This window comes from Pan troglodytes, chromosome 14 (assembly GCF_028858775.2).
Source record: "Pan troglodytes isolate AG18354 chromosome 14, NHGRI_mPanTro3-v2.0_pri, whole genome shotgun sequence".
Lineage (NCBI taxonomy): Eukaryota > Metazoa > Chordata > Mammalia > Primates > Hominidae > Pan > Pan troglodytes.
In genome coordinates, this window is record NC_072412.2 from 30,072,993 (window position 1) to 30,094,419 (window position 21,427).

The 21,427-nt window shown below is 45.8% G+C and overlaps 1 protein-coding gene and 1 long non-coding RNA gene across 7 annotated transcripts in view; one reads left to right on the forward strand and one right to left on the reverse strand.

Annotated features, from left to right (window-relative positions):
• LOC104001814 (uncharacterized) overlaps nucleotides 1-21,427 on the reverse strand; it is a 52,561-nt gene that overhangs the window by 24,486 nt on the left and 6,648 nt on the right. For 2 of the 6 annotated variants that reach the window (XR_010150417.1, XR_010150423.1), the window contains exon 4: nucleotides 18,022-18,257. The exons of 1 other annotated variant lie outside the window; for it this stretch is intronic. This is a non-coding gene — a long non-coding RNA (uncharacterized LOC104001814). Of the gene's footprint in view, nucleotides 1-11,445; nucleotides 12,173-18,021; nucleotides 18,258-21,427 lie in introns of those variants that run through there. 3 more of the 6 variants (XR_010150421.1, XR_010150416.1, XR_010150420.1) reach the window with 3 other exon arrangements.
• Nucleotides 1,585-20,967, forward strand: MEDAG (mesenteric estrogen dependent adipogenesis). The gene is made up of 5 exons (XM_001142100.8): nucleotides 1,585-2,174; nucleotides 12,799-12,908; nucleotides 16,409-16,521; nucleotides 16,956-17,241; nucleotides 19,707-20,967. The coding sequence occupies exons 1-5, from the start codon at nucleotides 1,897-1,899 to the stop codon at nucleotides 19,829-19,831; spliced, it is 912 nt and encodes a 303-aa protein (XP_001142100.1). The 5' UTR covers nucleotides 1,585-1,896; the 3' UTR covers nucleotides 19,832-20,967.

Consider the following 21,427-nt stretch of genomic DNA (forward strand, 5'->3'; position numbering starts at 1 on the left):
GCTGCTGCTCCTTCCCCTGGGAGCTTCCCCTGTGTATTGGAAGTCTAGCCATGTGTCACCTCCTTTGAGCACCCTTCTTGGGGCAGAACCACTTATTTCTCATAGTGCTTAGTCCATACATCTATGGTAGCACTTATTGGATCCTTGTGTGTGTGTGTGTGTGTGACCTCAGAGCTTAAGATGGTCCCTGGTGCATAGTGATGACTCTGTCAATGTTTGGGGCAAGAGTGAAGTTCTAAATAGGGCACAATGGATTTAACTGCTGGCACCAAATCCCTCCCCTGTGAAAACAGCCCCAGCCTCTGAGTCTTGTCTACAGTCTCAGCCCACCCCAGACCCATTCTCTATGCAGGGATCCTCAAACCTCCCTTTGCAAGAAGATCTTCTGGATGCTTTTTTCACAGGTAGAGCATCCTTCCTGCGCCACAAAAGGTTGAGTGGGTAGTGATCAATTCATGCTCAGTGAATTAGATTTGTTCAGAGAGGCCCAGAGATGGGGTAATGATCCCATGGGTAAAAGATCCATGTCTGGAGAAAGGATAGGTGTGCACCTAGAAGAAGAGAAGAGAGTGGGGCTCATTTATATTCTGAGATTTAAATGAGATATGGCGGGAGGACTCTTCATCCCATCTGATTAAACCTACACAAGAGTTCATGTGGGGGCACACAAAGACTAACTAAGGATATTCTCTACGTTCTACTCAACTTTTGGGATGTAGCTTAGAATCCTAAATCACAGTACTACAGAAAGCCTCGAAACTAGGCTAGATTCTCCTCCCATCCCATCCAGGCTTCTCCGCAGCAGAAACAGGTGTTTAATTAAATGGAATAATATAGTTCTCCTTTCATACCTCAGGAGATCAATGAGCCCATAGCTAGCACTCACATATTTATAGACTGAAGAAATGAACATATTCTGGGGCTCAAGGAGATCACCACCTACTGGGGAGGCAGGGGAGAAGGGAGGATGCTAGGACCCTGCTATCCCCACTACACGGCACATTGCAGTCTAGGGTTCACCGTGCAGTAGAAAGGAGAAGCAAAGCGATGAAACCCTCATGGGATTCGTGAAGGCTTTATGGAAAAGCGATGTGATGATCAGTGGGATTTCTAGGGGGAAGGGATCCAGGGCCAGGAACCAGCTGAAGGAAAGGCTGAAAGGAGGGAAATGCAGGGTACGATCTGGATGGAGTTAAAATGGCAGAAAACTGAGGCTGAGTGAGAGGTCTGGTACTGAGGTGGGGATCGGAGTTCCAGCACTGGCCTTTGACAGCCTCTGGGTCCCAGGTGGAATGGGTGGGGCGAGAGCCCTTGCCTTCTTCTCCAATCAACACCAGGGGTGTGGTGTCTTAGGCAAGGGTGGGTGCTGTGCGCCCTGCCGCCCACCATAGGCAGGGCCTGGGAACCCGGGGAGGACTCTCCCCACCTCCAGCCTCCGGCAGTGTCCGCCAGGCAGGGCGGGGGCCAGCGCTGGTGTTGAGTAGCGGACCCCAGGGGGATGACTAAGCCTTGGCTGCGAGCAGACTCGAGCATGCCAAGTTATGAGACGATGATAACTCTGCCCCGAGCCTCTGGGGTCGTGGCCGTGGGCCGGCAGGGGCGAGGCGGGCGTCCGGAGGGCGGATAAAAGGGGCCGCGCTGCGCCGGGGCCGCTTTCTCCGCGCGGTGCCTGCAGGGCTCCCAGCGAGTGGCAGCTTGGGAGGGGCCGCCCGGGCGGTCAGACTGGCACCTGAGCGGCCACCGCGTCCCGGCCAGGCGGGCAGACCGACCCCCTCCTCACCTCGCGCGCGGCTGACGCAGGCAGGGCGCCCGGCCCCTCCTGGGGACCATCAGGCGCCGGCTGGGGGCTGTAGGCACCGGACGGAAGCAGGCGGTGTGAGGACCGACGACGCGGGCATGGCGGGGGCGGCCTGCGAGCCGGTGGCCAGGCCGAGCCTGACCTCCATCTCGTCTGGGGAGCTTCGCAGCCTGTGGACCTGCGACTGCGAGCTGGCCCTGCTGCCGTTGGCTCAGCTGCTGCGCCTGCAGCCCGGTGCCTTTCAGCTGCGCGGCGACCAGCTCGTGGTGGCCGGGCCCGGGGAGCCGGCAGCGGCGCGGGGGGGCTTCAACGTCTTCGGTGACGGCCTCGTGCGCCTCGACGGGCAGCTCTACCGCCTCAGCAGCTACATCAAGAGGTGGGTGGCCTCGCCGTGCGCCCCGGCCTGTCGCCTGGTACCCGCAGACGCCTCCACCCGGCTGCGGTCTCTGGGAGCCTGGGCTGTCTTCGCTGCCCGCGACACCGCGTGGCCCCTTGCTCCGTGCGCTTCTAGACTTTCCTTCTGCTTCTATCACCCGGAGCCTGCACGCTTGCCCTGGTTCTTCTGCCTCTTGCACTGACATTTTGCAGCTGCTGCTTGAAGCTGCCCAGAAGGGCATCAGGACTGGGCGCGAGGGGGAGGGCAGGGGCCCCCAGCCAGAGCTCATGACTGGCGGATGCTTCTCCCATTCTGGCTCCTTAACTGGGTCAGATGAGCTCAAATTGGGAGCACACCCTTTAGGGGCTGTCTGCAGCTCTGCAAGACTTCACATCCTGGCTTTGGAGCATGGGTGGCGGTGAGGAGCAGGGGGCATGCACCATTCTGAGCACTGCCAGCCCTCTCCAGTGAGGAGAGCGAGTGGAGAAGCATGCAAAAGCTCAAAGTTTCCCATCTCTGGCCTCCCTTCGTGTTTCAAAAGTAAACAAATAAACCTCAGCTGAGAAGGGAACAAAGCCCCTGGAAGTCCAGCCCAGGGCCATGTGGGCTGTGGACGGCACAGATAAGTTCTGGGGAAATAAGTGCGAAACCTGAGGGCCTTAATGGGAAGGAGGCCCCCAGGATGCTTGACTGTTGTGGCCAGAGTGCCCCCAAGCTCTTCTTGGCAGACCGGCAGGATGTGGCCCAGCCATCTGAAGCAGGCTTTGGTGCCACGTGGTAAAGGAGGGCACTTCAGGCCTGATTCCACATGGCCTCAGGCCTCCAGAGTTCACTCTTGGCAAGGGCCTGGAGTGCAAAGCCCTGTTATATTTGTGCTGAGAGGGCCAAGTGCCTGAAGAGGCAAGCATGGTCTAGAGTCTGACTCAGAAATGAATAAGATAGCCAGCTTTTGAGACACAACGCCTTTGCTACTGGGAAAGACAGCGTGCTGTGGCACCCTGTGGGTAGGAGGGAGCCAAGAGAGGCAAGCAAACAAAATGAGATATTGAACGTGCAGTCTTCAAAACTCCTGGAGAAAAAACCTTGCTTTTCCAAAGATAGTGAGGGCTCCGAATGCCTGAAGAACCATTCCCCAGCAAGAATTTCTCCCTTTCCTAGTGAAATGAAAATTCCAATTCCAAACCATAAGCGGAGGACTGTGGGAGGAACTGAGTCAGATGTGTGCAGATTTAAAAAGAAGATACCCATTGTATTTGAGAGCAGGGTGTGAAAAATAAAAATGTCCAGAATGAACGAAGCCGTAAGTTAGGCTTTTGACAGAACCAGTTCTCCTAATTGTAGCAAACAGTGCTGCAGAATCTGAAATGATTTTGAAGTCTGTCATCTAACTTTTGCTTTGAACACCTCCTACACAAAAGAAAATTAAACAACAGTGATTCCCCTGACAGCTTTGAATCTAGAATAAACAACTGGGCCACAATGACCAGGTAACACAGACCAGGGTGCAAATACAAACCAACAAATAATAGGCTATCATTGTATAAGCAATTCTGTGAGGGCTTTTGTACCTGGGAAATAGCAAGGAGCCTCCAAAAATAATTTGGGTGATGGAAGGAGCTATCTGTTGTCCTCAGGCAGGGAAGGAGGCTTTTATAACTGAGTGTGCAGTCCTGAAGGATGGCCAGGAGGGAATGTGGTCTAAATGGAGACAGCCTTCCAGGCAGAGGGGGAGGACTGGATCGTGGGCAGCAGTGAGAGGTTCTGCCCTCGTGAATCAGGAGGTGGGAGGTATGCCGAAGCCAGAACTCAGATATCTAAAGCTTCGCTCCTCTGAGCTGCCAAATTTTCCCAGTTGTTTTTGGCTTTAGAGATAGCATACAACCTCCCTCCCTCCCCTCCCTCCCTCCCCACTTCCTTCCCTCTCTCCCTCCCTCCCTCCCTTCCTTCCTTCCTTCTTTTTGAAAAATAAGCTCTGGCCAGTTTTATTAAAGATTTGCATGATTTACTTTCACCAGTCTGTTCTGGCATGCTTCCAAAGATCTCAGGGCTGGGTGCAGTGCCTCATGCCTGTAATCCCAGCACTTTGGGAGGCTGAGGTGGGCGGATTGCTTGAGTCCAGGACTTCGAGGCCAGCTTGGGCAACATAGTGAGGCCTCCTGTCTACAAAAATTAGCTGGGCATAGTGACATGCACCTGTGGTCCCAGCTGCTCAGGAGGCCGAGGTGGGAGGTGGATGGCTTGAATCTTGGAGGTGGAGCTCGCAGTGAGCCGAGATGGTGCCACTGCACGCCAGCCTAGGCAACAGAGTGAGACCCTGTCTCAAAAAAAAAAAAAAAAAATCTCAGCATTCCCTGGATCAGTGACACCAGGGTGCACTTGCTATGGTATTTTCCACATGCTGTGCCCAATTTAATGTTATTACTGCTGGAGTGGTAGATGGCAGTTTTGAGAGTATGCGGCTTAGTTCTGTATTTCAGATTTCCTCGAGGCCAGGCAGTTGGTGGGGATGACCGGTTTCACTTTGCCTTGTCTATCATCTTCAGAGCCAGATTGCCCCAGCTTGTATTTTCCACCCTTCTTAATGGGTTGGAGCCTAGAGTGGATGGACTCCAGTGACTTTTCATCTTCTTTGCGGCCACCATATTCCGGCCTTGGATGTGGGATGGCCTCTAACCAAAAGCAGCCACCAAGATGGCCAGGGATCCCAAAAGGCAAAATGGTTCTTAATCATTTTGGACCATAGAACTTTTGAGAATTCTACGTAGATTCCCCAGAAATGTAAATATATACCCAATTTTTGCTGACCATCCAGGATGTTCATGAGATACTTGGACCCAGGTTAAGAATCCTTGCTCTATTAATTAATTAGTTCTTTTTAACTCAACAAATATTTTTGGCATATGGGATAAGCCCCTGGTGTAATTAGAATTTCTTTCTGGGACCTCATAAGTATGTACTGTGGCTTTCATGAGGCCCTTTTCCAAGGAACCCCGAAAGGCTAAGAGCCACCGACCTTGACTTTCAGGTTATTCACTCGCTAAGAGAGCAACAGGATGATTTTAGCAGCCCTACTTAGGTTCATTTTCTAATACTTTAACATTTTTTCTAAGTACATACCTACTAAGTAAACTAAAGAAATCCAGCATAGTGGGAAGGTTTAGTGATGACCACCAGCTCTAAAGCTCCTTCAAAAACCTACTTTAAAAATATTTGTCCTATTTTGTAGGATTTATGGCAAGATCTTTATGTTTATTTTTTTCTTTCAAGATCAGGATTCTCGCCCATGTTGTAAACACAATGTGCTCAGGACACGAGATGTGGGTAATGGTCATTCAGGGAGCCATTCATTCAATACTTAAAAGTCAAAATTACCATTAACTACGACACAGACACACACACACACACACACACACACACACACACACACGTTTTTTCCTATAAAGCAGCCTCTTGGTGAAATATAATGGCAAACGTTTGGCAAAGAAGACCTGGAGTCCCTTCGTTTTGGTGCTCCCCTAGCATGAAAGAGGCTGCCTGGGGAATAAAAATAAATACAATAGAAATGGTGGCTACTAACATTTACTCGAATGGTGCAAAGTATTTCACAGCTACTATCTCATAAAAGTTTACAAAGTTCACATTACTGCTGTTTCTCCTTTTTACAGATGTAAGCATTAGGACTCAGAGCTTAAGTAATTTACCTAGGTAAGATGCTGCTAAGTGGGAGAACCAGTAGAACTAGGAGAACCTATGCTTTCAGCAAATTACTTTGAACCTGAAATAATCTTGCTTTCTCACTCATTTCCTGAATCTACAAATAAATAACTGGAATTATGTCAGCTAGTGCACATTTTGTACAATCAGCCTACAAAAGGAAGTAAGTGCAGTGATTTTAAGGAAGCCACTAAAAGCAGAGCTGTGACCTGCTCCTGGATGGGTGACAGTCACACCTACTCAGGGCGGAGAATGCAGGTGAGGTGAAGCGGCACTCATAGGGGTAAAATGAGGACAGTCGGGCTGGAACACACTTGGAAGTTTACTGGGGGAAGCCTCACCTTCATCCCGCAGTGGGAAGTGCTGGGCTCTGTCTGCTGGCCCAGGCCCAGTTCTCAGAAGAGATTCCAACTTGAGGCTGGGAGGTTGGAAGATGTGGTCTTAGATGTAGCAACCTGCTTAGGACAGCAGCCCCTTAGCAGGACACATAGTGATGTTGATGGAATAATAACCATCCATGCATTGAGCTGTGAGATTTTTAGGAGAGTCAGTCTAGAGGAAGGGCTCTGCTCTTTGCGAGCTGAATGACCTTGGGAAATTTACTTACTGTCCATGGGACTCCATTTCCTCAACTATAAAGTGGGAATAGTAATAATACCATTAAGCAGCACCAGAAGCCAAGAGCTTTACACACATTATTTAATCTCTTAGCCACTCATGGGGTGCCTTTTTTTAGCCAGATTCTACAGGTGAGGAAAATGAATGTCTGCAAGGTTAAAACACTAGCTGAGGTCACAGAGACAGAAACCACCCTCAGATCTGATGAGTCTACAGCAATGTGCCACCTGGCCATCTTTCCTGCTTGCCTTCTTCAGAGCCAGGCTCTGGACTTGCAGCCACACTTGGGTCTCCTTTCTACTCTCAGCCCCCCTGGTCCTTGCCACCTACCTGCCTACCTGCCTGCGTGCAGCCACCCCATAGTCCCCATGGATGGGCTAGGCTGTGACTCTTCCTGGGGTGCTCCCTGCCCCTGCTCTTGTCCAACCCTTGGGGGCTGTTTGGCTTGACAGGACAATATCTCTCCTACTACCCATCTCACCCCAGTATGTGGCTCTAACCCCGGGCCCCTCCTGACTTGCTCCCCTTGGCTTAACTGACTAGGAGAGAACCCAGTGGAGCCTGGACATGTGAATACAGAGAACTATGTATTTCTCTGGCATTAGTATGTTTGAATGATTTACCAGTTTGTAAGCCTATGAATAGCAGGGACCATGTCTTAGACCAGTGCTTCTCAAACTTTAAATAAGCATGCAAGTCTCCTGGAGACCTTGTTAAAACACAGATTCTGATTTATTATGGGGGGAGCCCCGGATTTTTCATCATGCCAGGTGATTCCAGTGCTGTTAGTCCAAGGATCACACTTTGAGCAAGAAGGTTATACATTCATCATTTCATACCAAAATGGTGTATTTTCTCATCTGTCTCCCTAGGAGACTATATGCTTCTTAAAAGCAAGGCTGTTTCCTTTCTCATCTCTGTGTCCCCAGTGCCCAGCACACAGTAGGTACTCAGTAATCGTTCCTTCCATGCATAAATGAATGAATCATTCTCTGCCCCATCAGAGTTTCACACACACTAAGTGTCAATAATTCCTTAAGGAATGAATGCATGAACATGTGTACCCTTGAATAATGTCTGTGTAAGCCACACACATTAGAGTGAGAAGTCTAAAAATTTTGCTTTATTTCAGTAGAACTAGGGCAGAAGGCGGAGGGAAGAAGGGAAAAGAGATTAGGGCGAGACTCTGTGTAAGGCGATCAAGCTAACACTGGAAAGTCATGGCAGGGTCAGCCTGCTTCCCCCAAGAGTAAAATGGCTCTGCAAGCTTTTGCTTAGTGTCACAGCAAAGAATTATGATGGTGGCAAGCAGTTTTCCTGGGCCTCCTACACAGACTATTGCACTGTGTGTTCTTCTTTTTCTCTGCTCAACTGTCCATATTTTTTTTAATGAACACACACACACACACACACACACACCCCACCCTTTGATGGAGGCCATGGAGGATTTGAATTCCTATTTGTCACTGAGCAGAAATTGTTAGGGCCAAGGGAAATTTGGGGCAGCTTTGAAAGTTGGGTGTCTTAGAGGTGGGCCATCTTTCAGTGGCTCCTGATTTGCTAGAAGCAAAACACAATGCTCTTTTTTGGTCCTCCTTTTCAGATGTTGCTGTCATTAAGCTGTTCCCTTTAGCCTCCTAAACTGAAAAAATGAGGAAAGAAATTGGAACAAGGAAGGAGCAACTCTTGCTCATTTATCAGATGCTGATATTTTCCTTATTTCCTGGGAACTCAAATGAACACAGCCCTGGTTGGGAGTCAGAAGTTTACAGAACTTCGTCCTATGGGTTTGCCAAGTTGGCCAGGATTAGAGATACTCATGATGTTTATCAAGCATCTACTATGGGTTCAAATTCATATGTCTACATTGCATGTACTGCATTTACTCATGATGAGGGAAAAAATACTGTTATGCCCTTTCCACAGATGAGTGAACAGGTGCAGACAGGTTAAAGAAGTCCCTCAAGGTCATAGTGAGTTGTGGCTCTGGAATTGATTTCACATAGCCAGCAAATCAGGACATGAATTAGATCTTATTTTGAAATACTGTGTTTCCCATTACATTGTCCTGCTGGGGTTTTTTGTTTGGCTGGTTGCTTTGGGTTGTTTGTTTGTTTGTTTGTTGAGATAGAGTCTTGCTCTGTCGCCCAGGCTGGAGTGCAGTGGTGCAGTCATAACTCACTGCAGCCTGGAATTCCTGGACTCCAGCAATCCTCCCGCCTCAGCCTCCTGAGTTGCTCGGAGTATAGGCATGCACCACCACACCTGGCTAATTTTAAAAATTTGTTGTAGAGGCAAGGTTTTCCTAGGCTGGTCTGGAACTGTGTTGCCCAGGCTGGTCTGCAACTCCTTGCCTCAAGCAGTCCTCCTGTCTTGACCTCCCAAAGTGCTGGGATTACAGATGTGAGTCACCACGCCCGGCCTTGTCCTGCCTTTTAATCTTTGGATTGAAGCCAAGCTTAGAAACTTTCACCCCAGAAGCATTTTGGGGCCAGGGTAAAGCAATGAAGAAATGAGATTTTAAAGAAACTGTCTATCTTAAAGTGTTTGCTTTTCATTCCTAATGATAATAATTTCAGCGACTATGATAAATATTCAATATGTAGAAGCAACATTTGCATTAGTAATTCTGAAATATCTATGATTAAAGGCCGGGTGTGATGGCTCACACCTGTAATCCCAGCACTTTGGGAGGCTGAGGCAGGCAGATCATTTGAGGTCAGGAGTTCGAGACCAGCCTGGCCAATGTGGTGAAACCCTTGTCTCTACTAAAAATACAAAAATTAGCTGGGCATGGTGGTGCATGCCTGTAATCCCAGCTACTTGGGAAGCTGAGGCAGTAGAATTGCTTGAACATGGGAGACAGAGGTTGCAGTGAGCCAAGACTGTGCCAGTGCACTACAGCCTGGATGAAAGAGTGAGACTCCATCTCAAAAAACAAACAAACGAACACACAAACAAAGAAGATCAAATAACTAGTCCCTAATATAATCTAGTAAGGATAGTCTTAAACTAAAACCAGTGATTACATGTCAGAAACTTAAATATCTGTGCACCTTAACAACTAAATTCTCCGATCTTATCGTGTTTTAGTGAATGCTCACATTTATTTATTTCAATGGAATTTCAAGGTGTTTAACAATTGGACCATAACTGGGAGGCTGGGGATGGAGGAATTAATGAGGTATTTCTTATCTGTGGCCTGGTTAGAGATAGGGAGCTTATTAAGTAGGGATCTTGGCACAATCTCTTGTCTGTAAGTTCTGGCATCAGAGGTCTTCTATAAGCAGTGTTTTTACACATCTGTGGTACAGTGATAACTGGCATGCACTGTGATGAGGTTTACAGCCTGTTAAGGAGCTGAAATTCAAGTACCCCTGAATCATCAAAGGCAGATTAAATTATGTTGCATGTAGTTTTATTATCCAAGGTGTTTTATGAAATCCAGGCTCGAAAATGGATAGCTCATGTGTAGGTCATACATTACGCTCAACATGTGGCTATCCAGCAGGCTTCCTTCTGTGACCATGCCAAATACCTGCTCTTTGAGCCCAGTAGCATTCAAAAAAGCCTTCCACCAAATTCCAGGGAAAACTGATTATTCTCTGAACCAGAGATCATTTGTAAGTTGAGATTTTTATCTGTGGGATCACTGACCCATTGGATGTCAATCAATTTTGTACACAGAGGGACATACTGCACTAGCATTTGTGTCATCAGAAAAGGCATCAAAACTGCAGATTTTGGGGTGCATTGTATACAAATGCCATGCGCTTTCCATTAAGAATGACAATCAGACTCCAGATATTGAAAGAATAGAGGAATCTCCCTGAGGAATATAGTAAAGGAGCTGAAATGACCATGACTGAACTCCATGTAAACAGGATGGTAGGATAATGGGAAACCTGCCTCAAATGGGTCATAGGTGGAGCCTGCCCCCCAACTCCTCCCACATCACCCATCTATTTTTTTATGTTTATGTCAACCAGACTTGCCCTTTCCTTCCTCTTTTGCTACAGGGGTTTTCTTTCTCTTTTCTCCCTCTGTATCCTCACCCCCCATGTAACCACAGACTTCACCTTCTCTTCACCCCCTTCCCAAGCCACTCTTACCTGCCTGGCTAATGATGATTTCAGCAACTATGATAAATATTCAATATGTAGAAGCAATATTTGCATAGTAATTCTGAAATATCTATGATATTTGTGCTGGGTGTTTGGCCGCTGAATAGATGAATGGCAAGAGGGATGGGCGAGCACAGGGGCACCCTGCACTGCCTCCGTCCACTGTCCCCTTTCTAGACTCTGAGCCCCTCCAGCACAAGAAGGCAATGAGACACATGTAAATGCTCACCTGGTGCCCGGCTCATCAGCAGGACTCAATGAAGTTACTCAGTGAATGAATGAATGAGCCCAGCAAATGGTGGTTTTCTTTTTCCTGCCTTCTCCTTTGCTTTCTTTCTCTAGTAACTTTTGGCAGTTGGTCAACTGGGATAAAAAAAAGGGCAGGAAAATTCTCTCCCAGCTGATGTGCAACACCAGTACCACTCCCCTCAGTCTCCTGAGGTTCCCCCATCTCATCCTCTTTCTCCTGTTCTGCCCAGGTGAGGATGAGGGCAGGGGAGGGGTGAAGGAAGAACCATACCAAAGCCACGTGTGGGTCTGCATTCTCTTACCTGGCCATCCATTCCCTTGTAACACCCCAGCGCCCCACCCCAGCGCCCCTCCTCCATTCCCATCGTCCTCTCCTCTACTCCTGCCATCCTCACCCACTCCGTGAGCATCAACATCCACACCCACCTTTTTCTTCTCTGGAACACTGCAGCCTCATGTTCCCCTCCCTACCCCAGGAACAGCTCCCAAGCAGCCACCACTACAGATGTGGTGGGAGGTGGAGACTGCTTTAAAAGCTTGGTGAAATAGAAGACAGGAAGCATTTTAGAGGCTCCATCACGGGTCAGGTTTTAAATGCTCTCAAAATCAGGTCTGACAATCCCAGCAGAAAGATAATGACATAGATTTCTAAGAAACCAAGCTGGGAGACAGCCGAGCGGAAGCCGTGTTTTCCTGCCTCAGGGTAGATATTCTCTCGCATGCTCTTGACACATGCCCCGGTCACTGTCTTGTGTGCTGGCCCCTCCGAGGGGTGGTGGGAAGTGGACGCAGGCGAGGGATGCCTAGAGTACTGTGGCCACCACTCCCTGCAGCGGCTGTTTTCTCGCCAAGGCTGTGATTTTCATGTCAGGCACTGGAAGGACAATCAGCCAGAAAGAATTGCTTGGAGCTGTCTCTGCTGATGACTAGATATAAGAAACAAACATGCTGTGGTGTAGCAAAAGGCAGCCCGCGCGCTCAGCTCAGCCAGCCATTCGCTCCGTGCAGATGCTGACAGCTGTGTCAATGGGGAACCAGCTCTGTGTTTCAAAGAGACTGCGGCAGACGCATCCTTCAGCCTGCTGGGGGCCATTCAGCCTGCCTACATCCACATGGCATCTGAGCTTGGGTTTAGTTAGAAAATTAACTAACTTCTTGAAGGAAGCTAATCTGCACTTGGACCTTTTTATGAACAATGCGGACAGGGATGTAGCTAGGCTGCTTGGAAGATGTGAAGGGCAGGGAAGAAAGCTAACATGCTGGATGACAGAGTCAGGATTCAGAAAGATCTTCCTAAATGAGAATAATGAAAACCAAAAAGGCTAAATTTAACAAGGATGTAGTGAAAAGTCCAACATCAGTTGTTTTAGTTTTTTAATTACACAAGTTCAGCGTAGGGGAGATGTGAACTAGTAATAGCTCATATGAATATTGGTTGATTCTGTAATCTATGGAGGGGGCTGGTTTATCTTGGGATTAGTGGGGAAGTGGGGAGAAGGAAAGGAAAATTCAAGACCCACAAGTTAAACAGGATGACTCCACTGGAGAAAATTCAGCTAATTCTACTATTATGTCGAATTCATTATCAATTCAGAGGGACTTAGAGCTCTTATAGCTTCAAATGAACGCTTTTAGCCCAAACAACAGATGATACTGGTGATCATCTGGTAAAGTCTGAGAGCCAAGTGTTGATGCCAGGACACCCCTAGGGCCATGGCTGCCTGTGGGCTGCACGCTGATCCTTGAGCCAATCAGCCATGACCAGAAAGATTCATTTATATGGTGACCTCTGTAAGGATGCATTTCAAGGAACTTCCCTCCAAGGTCTGTGGCTGTGGCAGATACCTGTCCAGTACATCCCCTTCCTAATTTAGATGAAAGGGTACGTTACATTTGCAATGATCTCTGCTTTTTCATAGGTATGTGGAACTGACCAACTACTGTGATTATAAAGACTACAGGGAAACTATATTGAGCAAACCAATGTTGTTCTTTATTAATGTACAGACCAAAAAAGACACCTCAAAAGGTAAGTATCTATATTAGTCCATTTTCACACTGCTATAAAGAAATACCTAAAAGTGGGTAATTTATAAAGAAAAGAGGTTTAATTGGCTCACGGTTCTGCAGGCTATACAGGCTTCTGCTTCTGGGGAGGCCTCAGGAAACTTACAATCATGGTGGAAGGCGAAGGGAAAGCAGGCACGTCTTACATGGAGCAGGAGGAAGAGAGCGGAAGCGGGGGGGTGCTACACACTCTTAAACAACCAGATCTAGCAAGAACTCACCCACTATCATGAGAACAGCAAGGGGAAAATTCACTCCCATGATCCAGTCATCTCTCACCAGGTCCCTCCTCCAACATTGGGAATTACAGTTTGACATGAGATTTGGGCAGGGACACAAATCCAAACCATATCAGTATATAAATAGTTTTGGTTTGGTCCTTGCTGGGACCAAACTGGGCTGAGGTGTGGACTGATGAGCAGGGCAGAAATCAGTTTGTGACAAGGTAGACAGCAAGGAGCCTGGTGTGTGAGGCCACCTGAAACACAGAACATGCCTGCAGAACAAACCCCTCAATGATCCTAGGGCAGAAGCCACCTGTCTGGGAGCTTCTTTTCTACTTCTTGCCTAGGTGGGAAGTGATCTGACATTCTGAGCCTTTGGAGGTTGCAGAAATGACTAGAGTGATGAGGATGATATATAACATGCTCTACCACGTATCAAACACCTACTATGTCTAAGAAGTGCTCTAATGTAATGGATCACCACAACAACTTTGTAGGGCTTATCAATTCAGGACGTTATGAACATGAACATCATTACTATCAATAATTATTCTGGGAAGAAGGTATAAACTGACCCGGGCAAACTAGGATGCGTAATTATCCCACTTAGGAGGTGCTTACACTATTCCCATTTTATGGATGAGGAAACTAAGAAAATAAATAGCCATTGTGGATGCTTTTCTGTTTCATGCCATGATGTTGGAATGTCATGTTTAGACACATCTCTTTATTGTTTCTTCCAAGAAATCAGATTAGCTGGTAGCAACTATATTAAACCAAATTTCAGTATGAAAATGTCTTCATTTTGCCTTCCTCCTCCTGCTCAGAATGATATGTGGGGAAAGTCATGGGCATAACGTTCTGTAATAGAAGTAGAATTTCTTAAACTTGCTTCTAACTAACATTCTTAAAATGAGTCCAAGGAAATAAGAAATGATCTACGAATTTCAAATAGATTTCCCCAAACATTCACTCTCATTCAAATTTGTGGAGCTCTCTCTGCTCATTTGACAATAAAAAGTCACGATGTTCTTTCTGCAGGAGAGGCCAGGAACAGAATGCCCAGTAACAAGAAGTGCTCGTTAGAACATCTGAGGCCCACGTGTTCTTTGGCTTGATTATAACCAGAAAGCCAGATAGTTCTTTAGGAATGTAATTCACAGCTGTATCAAGTACACCTCCTGCACCGATCACTCAGGAGGAATCTAAAAAAAGAGTAAGAGCCCTCTTCATTTTAACATTTAAATGAAAGTATAGGTAGTGGTACAAGGAGGAATTTGTAGGTAGCCTACAGAATGTATGAAGTTGTTGAACAACTATCATGGAAGGAGGCACGTGTCTGAGGCATGCTATAATGTGATGAATTGCCACAACAGAAATCCAGAAACCCAGTACTAGTTAATTGTGATAAAAGCCATAAAATGAAGAGGCTCTATGACACAAAGCTTAAGATGGTCAATTTTAAATTGCAAAATTATGATTAAGGCAATATGTCTAGTCTTGCTGTTATTCTAAACTGCACTTTTGTGCAAATCAGAAAAAGCCACCATTTCCTCAAGACGATTACTAATGCTTCCCACAAGTTTGTCATAATATAAAAATAATGTCTGTAAATGTGAATGACAGCCTCTAGAGTTAGGCAGTGTACAACCTGCCCCATCAGCACAACTGTGGAGTGTGGTGGCCATGAGCATATAATGAGCCCAGAGGTGTTGGTTTGGTTTACATGAGATTTAATTGAAGGTATCAAGGAGTTTGCTTGCTTTGTTTATCTATTGTCTTAAAGAGGATATAAGGCAGCTTATATCTAAAGTGCCCAAAAAATAATTTTGGAGAAAGAAAAACATGGGTAAGAAAAACAAGACGAATAAGGTTAGTTTAAAATGCCTTCCTCGAGGACGTAAACACTTGCTGTTGGTGGACCGAAGGTTTGTCTCTGAGATATCTCAAAGTCAGTGTAAAACACTGAGTTCTAAAAATCACACAGTGGCTGGTCCCTGGCTGTTAAATGGAGGAGAACACAGGTATCTATGTGTCTCCTTAGACCAAGGACTGAGTAATTAAGGCCATGGAGCTTGATGCTGGGGACTGGAAAAGTTAAGACGTTGCTGGTTAATACCATTTTATATTTCCTAATGAGTAAACAACTTTCTTTTGGCTTAAATCATGCAGAATTGGACATGAGGGGTTACCAAACCAAACTAATCAATCAACACCAAAAAAATCTGTCTGCCAGGACAGACACGTGGTATTATTTAAACAATGAGAAGGAGATGTTTTCCCACTTGGGATTGTTTATAGGTAGCGGCAGGGAGAAGAATCAACCTCTGGTTGCCTTGGTCCATAGAACCCTAGACTAGCCATTTGTCAGAATGTCTGGTCCCTGGAGAAGCTGGGGAGAGCTGGGCATGGGGTAGGGGTAGGGGTGGAGGTGGAAAGCATGGAGCAGCCCTGTTTCCTGATCTTTGCAGATTTTCTTTTGCAAATAAGAAAGTTTCTGTAAGAGCCAAGTTGTGATTTGAATACCCAGCAAGTCATGGTGGCTTATGCCTATAATCCCAGCACTTTGGGAGGCCGTGGCTGGCAGATTGCGCAAGTTCAGGAGTTCAAGACCACCCTGGGCAACATAATGAAACCCTGTCTCTGCAAAAAAAATACAAAAATTAGCCAGGCATGGTGGCGAATGCCTGTGGTCCCAGAAACTTTGAAGGCTGAGGCAGGAGGATCACTTGAGCCCAGGAGGTTGAGGCTGCAGTGAGCTTTGATTACACCACTGTACTCCAGCCTGGGTAACAGAAACTCTGTCTTAAAAAAATAAAAAAAAAAAAAGAAGAAGAAAAAATCCAGCACTGCAGGAACATGAAAACCGGCTATCTCGATCTTCCACTTTCCTTCCCCATACTGGATACATGCTGTGGAGGCACAGTTCTCATCTGTGATAATTATAGAGTGGCATTTTTGATTTCTGAGACTCCAGTTACAAACTGCAGCCTTGTGGGAGCCGATTGTCTAGCCTGCCTTTACAGCAGCCCAGAACCTCCTTCAAATCTGCAAAATTCTCAGAAACACTTCTAGAAATCTGGCGAGGCTTTGTAGTAAGGTTGTGAGGGAGCAGAGGAAGGTTATAAATGAATAAAATCTTCAAAGGAGGTGGGAACCACTGCTATAGCAAATTATAAGAAGCATGCTTATGTCACATGGACACACTTGTTTCTGAATTCTGCTTGCTAATTTCTAGAAAGGACGTATGCGTTTCTTGTAAACACAAGGCACCCCAAGATAAGAAGACAGATAGAGCGAGGGATGGACATGGTCATCTCCTCAGTGATTGGAGAAAGTTACCGGCTTCAGGTAAGCCTAGCCTGTCTGAATCCAGGGCTGTCAACCACATGGAAGGAGCTTGTGCATTTCATGCAGGAACTGAGGCCCTATTGCCCTGTCTTAGGCCAAGAGAATGGCCCTTAGAAAACAAAGTGCATTCAGACACTTTGTTCTCAAAGGTGGCATTATTGCTACCAATAAAATGAGTTTAGTTCTTAGCAACCTATTAGAAATGGGTAAGAATAAATGTAATTTTGGCCAAGCAGTTCAGAATTTTTAGATGGAATATGATGCAAATGCAAAGTTTTCTTAGAAAAAATAAAGACAACAGTTTAAAAATACGTGTGAGAGTGAAAGGGAAATAAGAGGTGTGATGTTTTGGATATTTAGGCGGTTGTTAGTTCTACAATGTCAACAGGATACTTATGTCCATTAAGTCAATGCAATGTTCCTCTCTCTTTCAGTTTGATTTTCAAGAGGCAGTGAAGAATTTCTTCCCCCCAGGAAATGAAGTGGTTAATGGAGAAAATTTAAGCTTTGCATATGAATTCAAAGCTGATGCATTATTTGATTTCTTCTATTGGTTTGGGCTCAGTAATTCCGTTGTAAAAGTAAATGGAAAAGTTCTGAATTTGTCAAGTACAAGTCCAGAAAAGAAGGAGACGATTAAGTTATTTCTGGAAAAAATGAGTGAGCCTTTAATCCGAAGGAGCAGTTTCTCTGACCGAAAGTTCAGTGTAACTTCCAGAGGTATGTTAAAAATTCCGAAGGATATGTGGAAGGTAGTTAAATAAAAGGGTAGAGTAAAATAATGGAAGAGAGTCAATTGATTCAAAAGGCAAGACCTATTAATGAAAGGGAAATAGATCACAAAATTCAGAAAGTAAGAAGTGGGGCATGTTTATTACCAAAAACAAATGCAGTGACTTTTCCTTTTGAGCCTCTTTAAGTCTTCTGACATGAGGATTACATTATGCAGTATACCCCAAAATAACTTTAAATATTATTAATTTAAATGAGTATTAATGGTCATTTAAATATTATTGGCAATCATTTAAATCTTAGGAAAGACTGCTGCCTTCCAAATGTTCATATTCTGTACAACAGAATGTGAACAAAAATGATCAGTTGGGAGGAGTCACTATATGGTCAAGATATCAGTCTTTTTTTTTTTTTTTGAAACGAAGTTTCACTCTCGTTGTCCAGGCTGGAGTTCAGTGGTGTGATCTTGGCTCACTGTAACCTCAGCCTTCCGAGTTCAAGTGATTCTCCTGCCTCAGCCTCCCGAGTAACTGGAATTCCAGGCGCACACCACCACGCCTGGCTAATTTTTGTAGTTTTAGTAGAGATGGGGTTTCACCATGTTGGCCAGGCTGGTCTGGAACTCCTGACCTTGTGATCTGCCTGCCTCAGCCTCCCAAAGTGCTGGGATTACAGGTGTGAGCCACCGGGCCCGGCCAAGATATCAATCTTTATAGTATTTGGAAGGGTTCTCCAGATTTGGACAGAGCACAAAAGAATAACTCTTGAGAAGGTTTCACTTAACACACTCTTGATGACATATGGCAGGTTCTTGGTATTGACACCCGTGTGGCTGCAGGTGGCATGAATCATGCATGGCTTGTCTGGATCTGTCTTCTGCAGAGCCCATTCTCTCTGTCTTTTGCTAGTCTGGACTGGAGAGCAACTTCCCTGAGTCAGGACTCTTGCTGCTAATTGCAGAAAACCAGCAGTCTCTGTGAAGTTGTGGTGTTCTCAGAGTTCAGCTGTAAAATATAGAATCCTCATTAATTGTATTTACAGCCTGTGTTTTTTGCTTTGTTTTTTGTGTTTTTCATTTTTTGAGACGGACTCTCGCTCTGTCACTCAGGCTGGAGTGCAGTGGTGCCATCTCGGCTCACTGCAACCTCCTCCTCCTGGGCATAAACAATTCTCGTGTCTCAGCCTCCCAAGTAGCTGGGACTACAGGTGTGTGCCACCATACCCAGCTAATTTTTGTGTTTTTAGTAGAGACGGGTTTTCACCCTGTTGGCCAGGCTGGTCTCGAACTCCTGACCTCAAGTGATCCAACTGCCTCAGCCTCCCAAAGTGCTGGAATTACAGGTGTGAGCCACCATGCCTGGCCACAGCCTGTGTTTCTTTCTTCAAATGTTTACAACAAAAATGCTTGCTACTAGCTATTTCTTATCCTAGAAGTGGTCTCTTTCTCTTTTCCTCCCTCCTTCCCTCCTTCCTCCTCTCTCTCTCCATCTCTTTCTCTGTCTCTCTGTGTGTTTTTCTCTCCTGCTCTTTCTCCATCTCTGTCTTCATTTCAGTCTCCATCTCTTCCATCTCCATTTCTGTCTCTGTCTGTTTCTCTCTCTTTCCCCTCTCTTTCTCTGTCTCTCTGTCTTTCTGTTCATCTCTTCCCATGTTGTTTCAGCTTTCTCTGCCTGGGAGTTCCTCACAAAGATGTGTTTGTGCTCTGCTCTGTTGCAATCATGTGGAGGATTATACTCTGATCCTTTTGGAGGGGATGATTAACTGGACCCTTTGCTGCAGTGCCATATGTGCCTGGGCCTTTTTCTGACACCCCTGAGTTCACCTATCAGCCCCAGCAGCCTGGGCAGGATTTTCCGGTTTCACCATGGCTCACCCTCTGTCCTGTGGGCTGCCCAGAGTGTCCACCCCATCTTTGGGACACTGAGGAACATTTGAAGTTAAGCAGTGCTTCCTTGAAAGTTTACTCTAAGCCGGCTCTGGGGCCACTTCAACTTCACAGGAGTGTGGCAGGGTCCTTCCTGGAAGCTGTCATCATGCACTGCAGGACAGCACAGCCAAGATGCACCTCCTGCTTGTCACGCAGTCCAAACCTGGCACCCACGACAGGCAGAGCACGGGGCCACTAGGGTGCTAACCTGGGCCCATTCCCTGCAAAAACTGTTCTCTGTCCTCAGTAACTATTCCCAAAATGTAAGCCTTTTGCCCTCAAGTGTGAAAGAGTATATTAAGCTCATTGCAAGTTTACTCCAGCCCGCAAAAAAGCAAGAGACAATCTTGTCCCACTAATAAAGAAAAAGCAACACATTTCTGTTTAGCCTTTTGAATTTTTCTGAGGAAGCCAGGATTCTCTATTAATTATTAAAATAGTTAGGTTGCATGAATTTGAAAGGCACTGTTGGTTTTTTTTTCTTGCAGTGATGGTAATAATGCATGCTTTGTTTACTGTTTTTTAGGTTCAATAGATGATGTTTTTAACTGCAATCTGTCACCCAGATCATCTCTGACAGAGCCTCTTTTGGCAGAATTACCATTTCCAAGTGTTCTGGAATCTGAAGAGACACCCAACCAATTTATCTGATTGAACTGAACATTGTAGCAGTTGCTCCCGCACTCCAGGCCTGTGCTAGACTATAGGCTGGGGGGAGGGTAGGAGGTGGGAGGCAGATACTTCCACCTGCGTGTCAATCTCCGGCTCCTCCATGGCTTCTATGGAGGACTCCTCTCTTCTGCTTCTGTGGATGTGATGCCCTGGCAGGCCCAGGGCAGCTGATTCCCCTAAAGGTTATGATTACCAGGATGGAAAGGCCTTGGTCCCATGGCACTGGGTGGGGCTGGGGGATATTCTCTACTTTGAACACTTCTCCAAAGAGGCAGAAGGGCCACAGAGTTCTGCCACCCTGAACATTTTTCTCAGTTCCCTGGGAGTTTTTGTGGCAGCCTTTGTGGGAGTGGTCTGACTGGCTGTTGACCCAGCATGCTTCATAAATCAGGGTTTGGCCCTCTGCTTGGAGCATCCAACCCCTTGAACTCAAACCTGTCGAGCAAGGGGTTAAGAGTTCTGTTCTCTTGCCAACCTGGCTGGGCAAAAGCCTGTGCCATCTTTCACTGGGAGGCAAATATGTTTTTCATCCTGCCATATGACACCTATGAGAAACGTTCACAGTGAGGAGTAGCCAGGTTGCTAGGACAGTAACCCTGCCACACACTGCCTGAAATCGGAACTCCCTTGGCCTCCCTCTTAACTAAGTGACCCATGCAGAAGGAAGCCAGGAGATATGGTACCGAACAATGACAGGGGAAGGGTATTGGACATGGCAGCATCCTCCTTATTGAAAACACATTATGTCAGAGGGAATTTTAAATAAGCTTTTAGCAAACCTAACACTAAAAGCAAAATAGAAGAAAGCTATACCATTACCATAATACATTTTTCATCTCATGGCTACAATGGAATTCTTGAAAAGGAAAAAAAAATCCTATCTACATATAAAAACCTGCATGAATGAATCACTACATATGCTTATAATGAGGAAGAGTTATGGGTCCTGAGTGTAATTTTTTATCCTTTCTTAAAAAGTTTCTGTATTATGCATTTTGATAACACTACTGATGATCCTTCCACTTATATTTGAAATGTTATGTACCACATTTGCACAATTAAAACTTTTCTTAGCATTCAACCTAGAATTGATTAAATTTATGACTGAGGCTTCATGTGAGCTTTCCATTGTGGTTTGTGGGTGTTGTATTTGCCTTGTAACTTACTGAATTACAATAAGAATTGTGGGTTTTCATAGCCACTTTCTCAAGAAGCGCCTTTTGAAGAACAAGGCTATGAAGTATTTGAAGAAAGGAAATAAAATTTGATACTGATCTTTCAGAAAAGAGAAGGGGAATGCTACTTAATAACAGAAGATGTTAAACATTTATTATTACACTCAATAAAAAATGAAGAGTATTAACAATAAACTAAGTTTTACACCAGTGCAAACAAACCTTAGGTGGATATCAAATATGAAATGCTTCCCAAAGGAAACAGAAACTCTATTCATAAAACTGACAAAGAAGATTTTTTTTTTTAAGTAGCGGAATTGAGAAAAACCATCAGTATCACCCCAGGAATGGTCTAAAGATCTGGAAGGGTTCTTTCACCATTAAAACTTCTTTTCAGTCG

Bases quoted from the DNA above. Each gene is read 5' to 3' on its own strand.
- MEDAG (XM_001142100.8), top strand. From the start codon at position 1,897: ATGGCGGGGGCGGCCTGCGAGCCGGTGGCCAGGCCGAGCCTGACCTCC. The intron at 2,175-12,798 runs GTGGGTGGCCTC...GCTTTTTCATAG, and splicing joins CTCAGCAGCTACATCAAGAG to GTATGTGGAACTGACCAACT. The intron at 17,242-19,706 runs GTATGTTAAAAA...ACTGTTTTTTAG, and splicing joins GTTCAGTGTAACTTCCAGAG to GTTCAATAGATGATGTTTTT.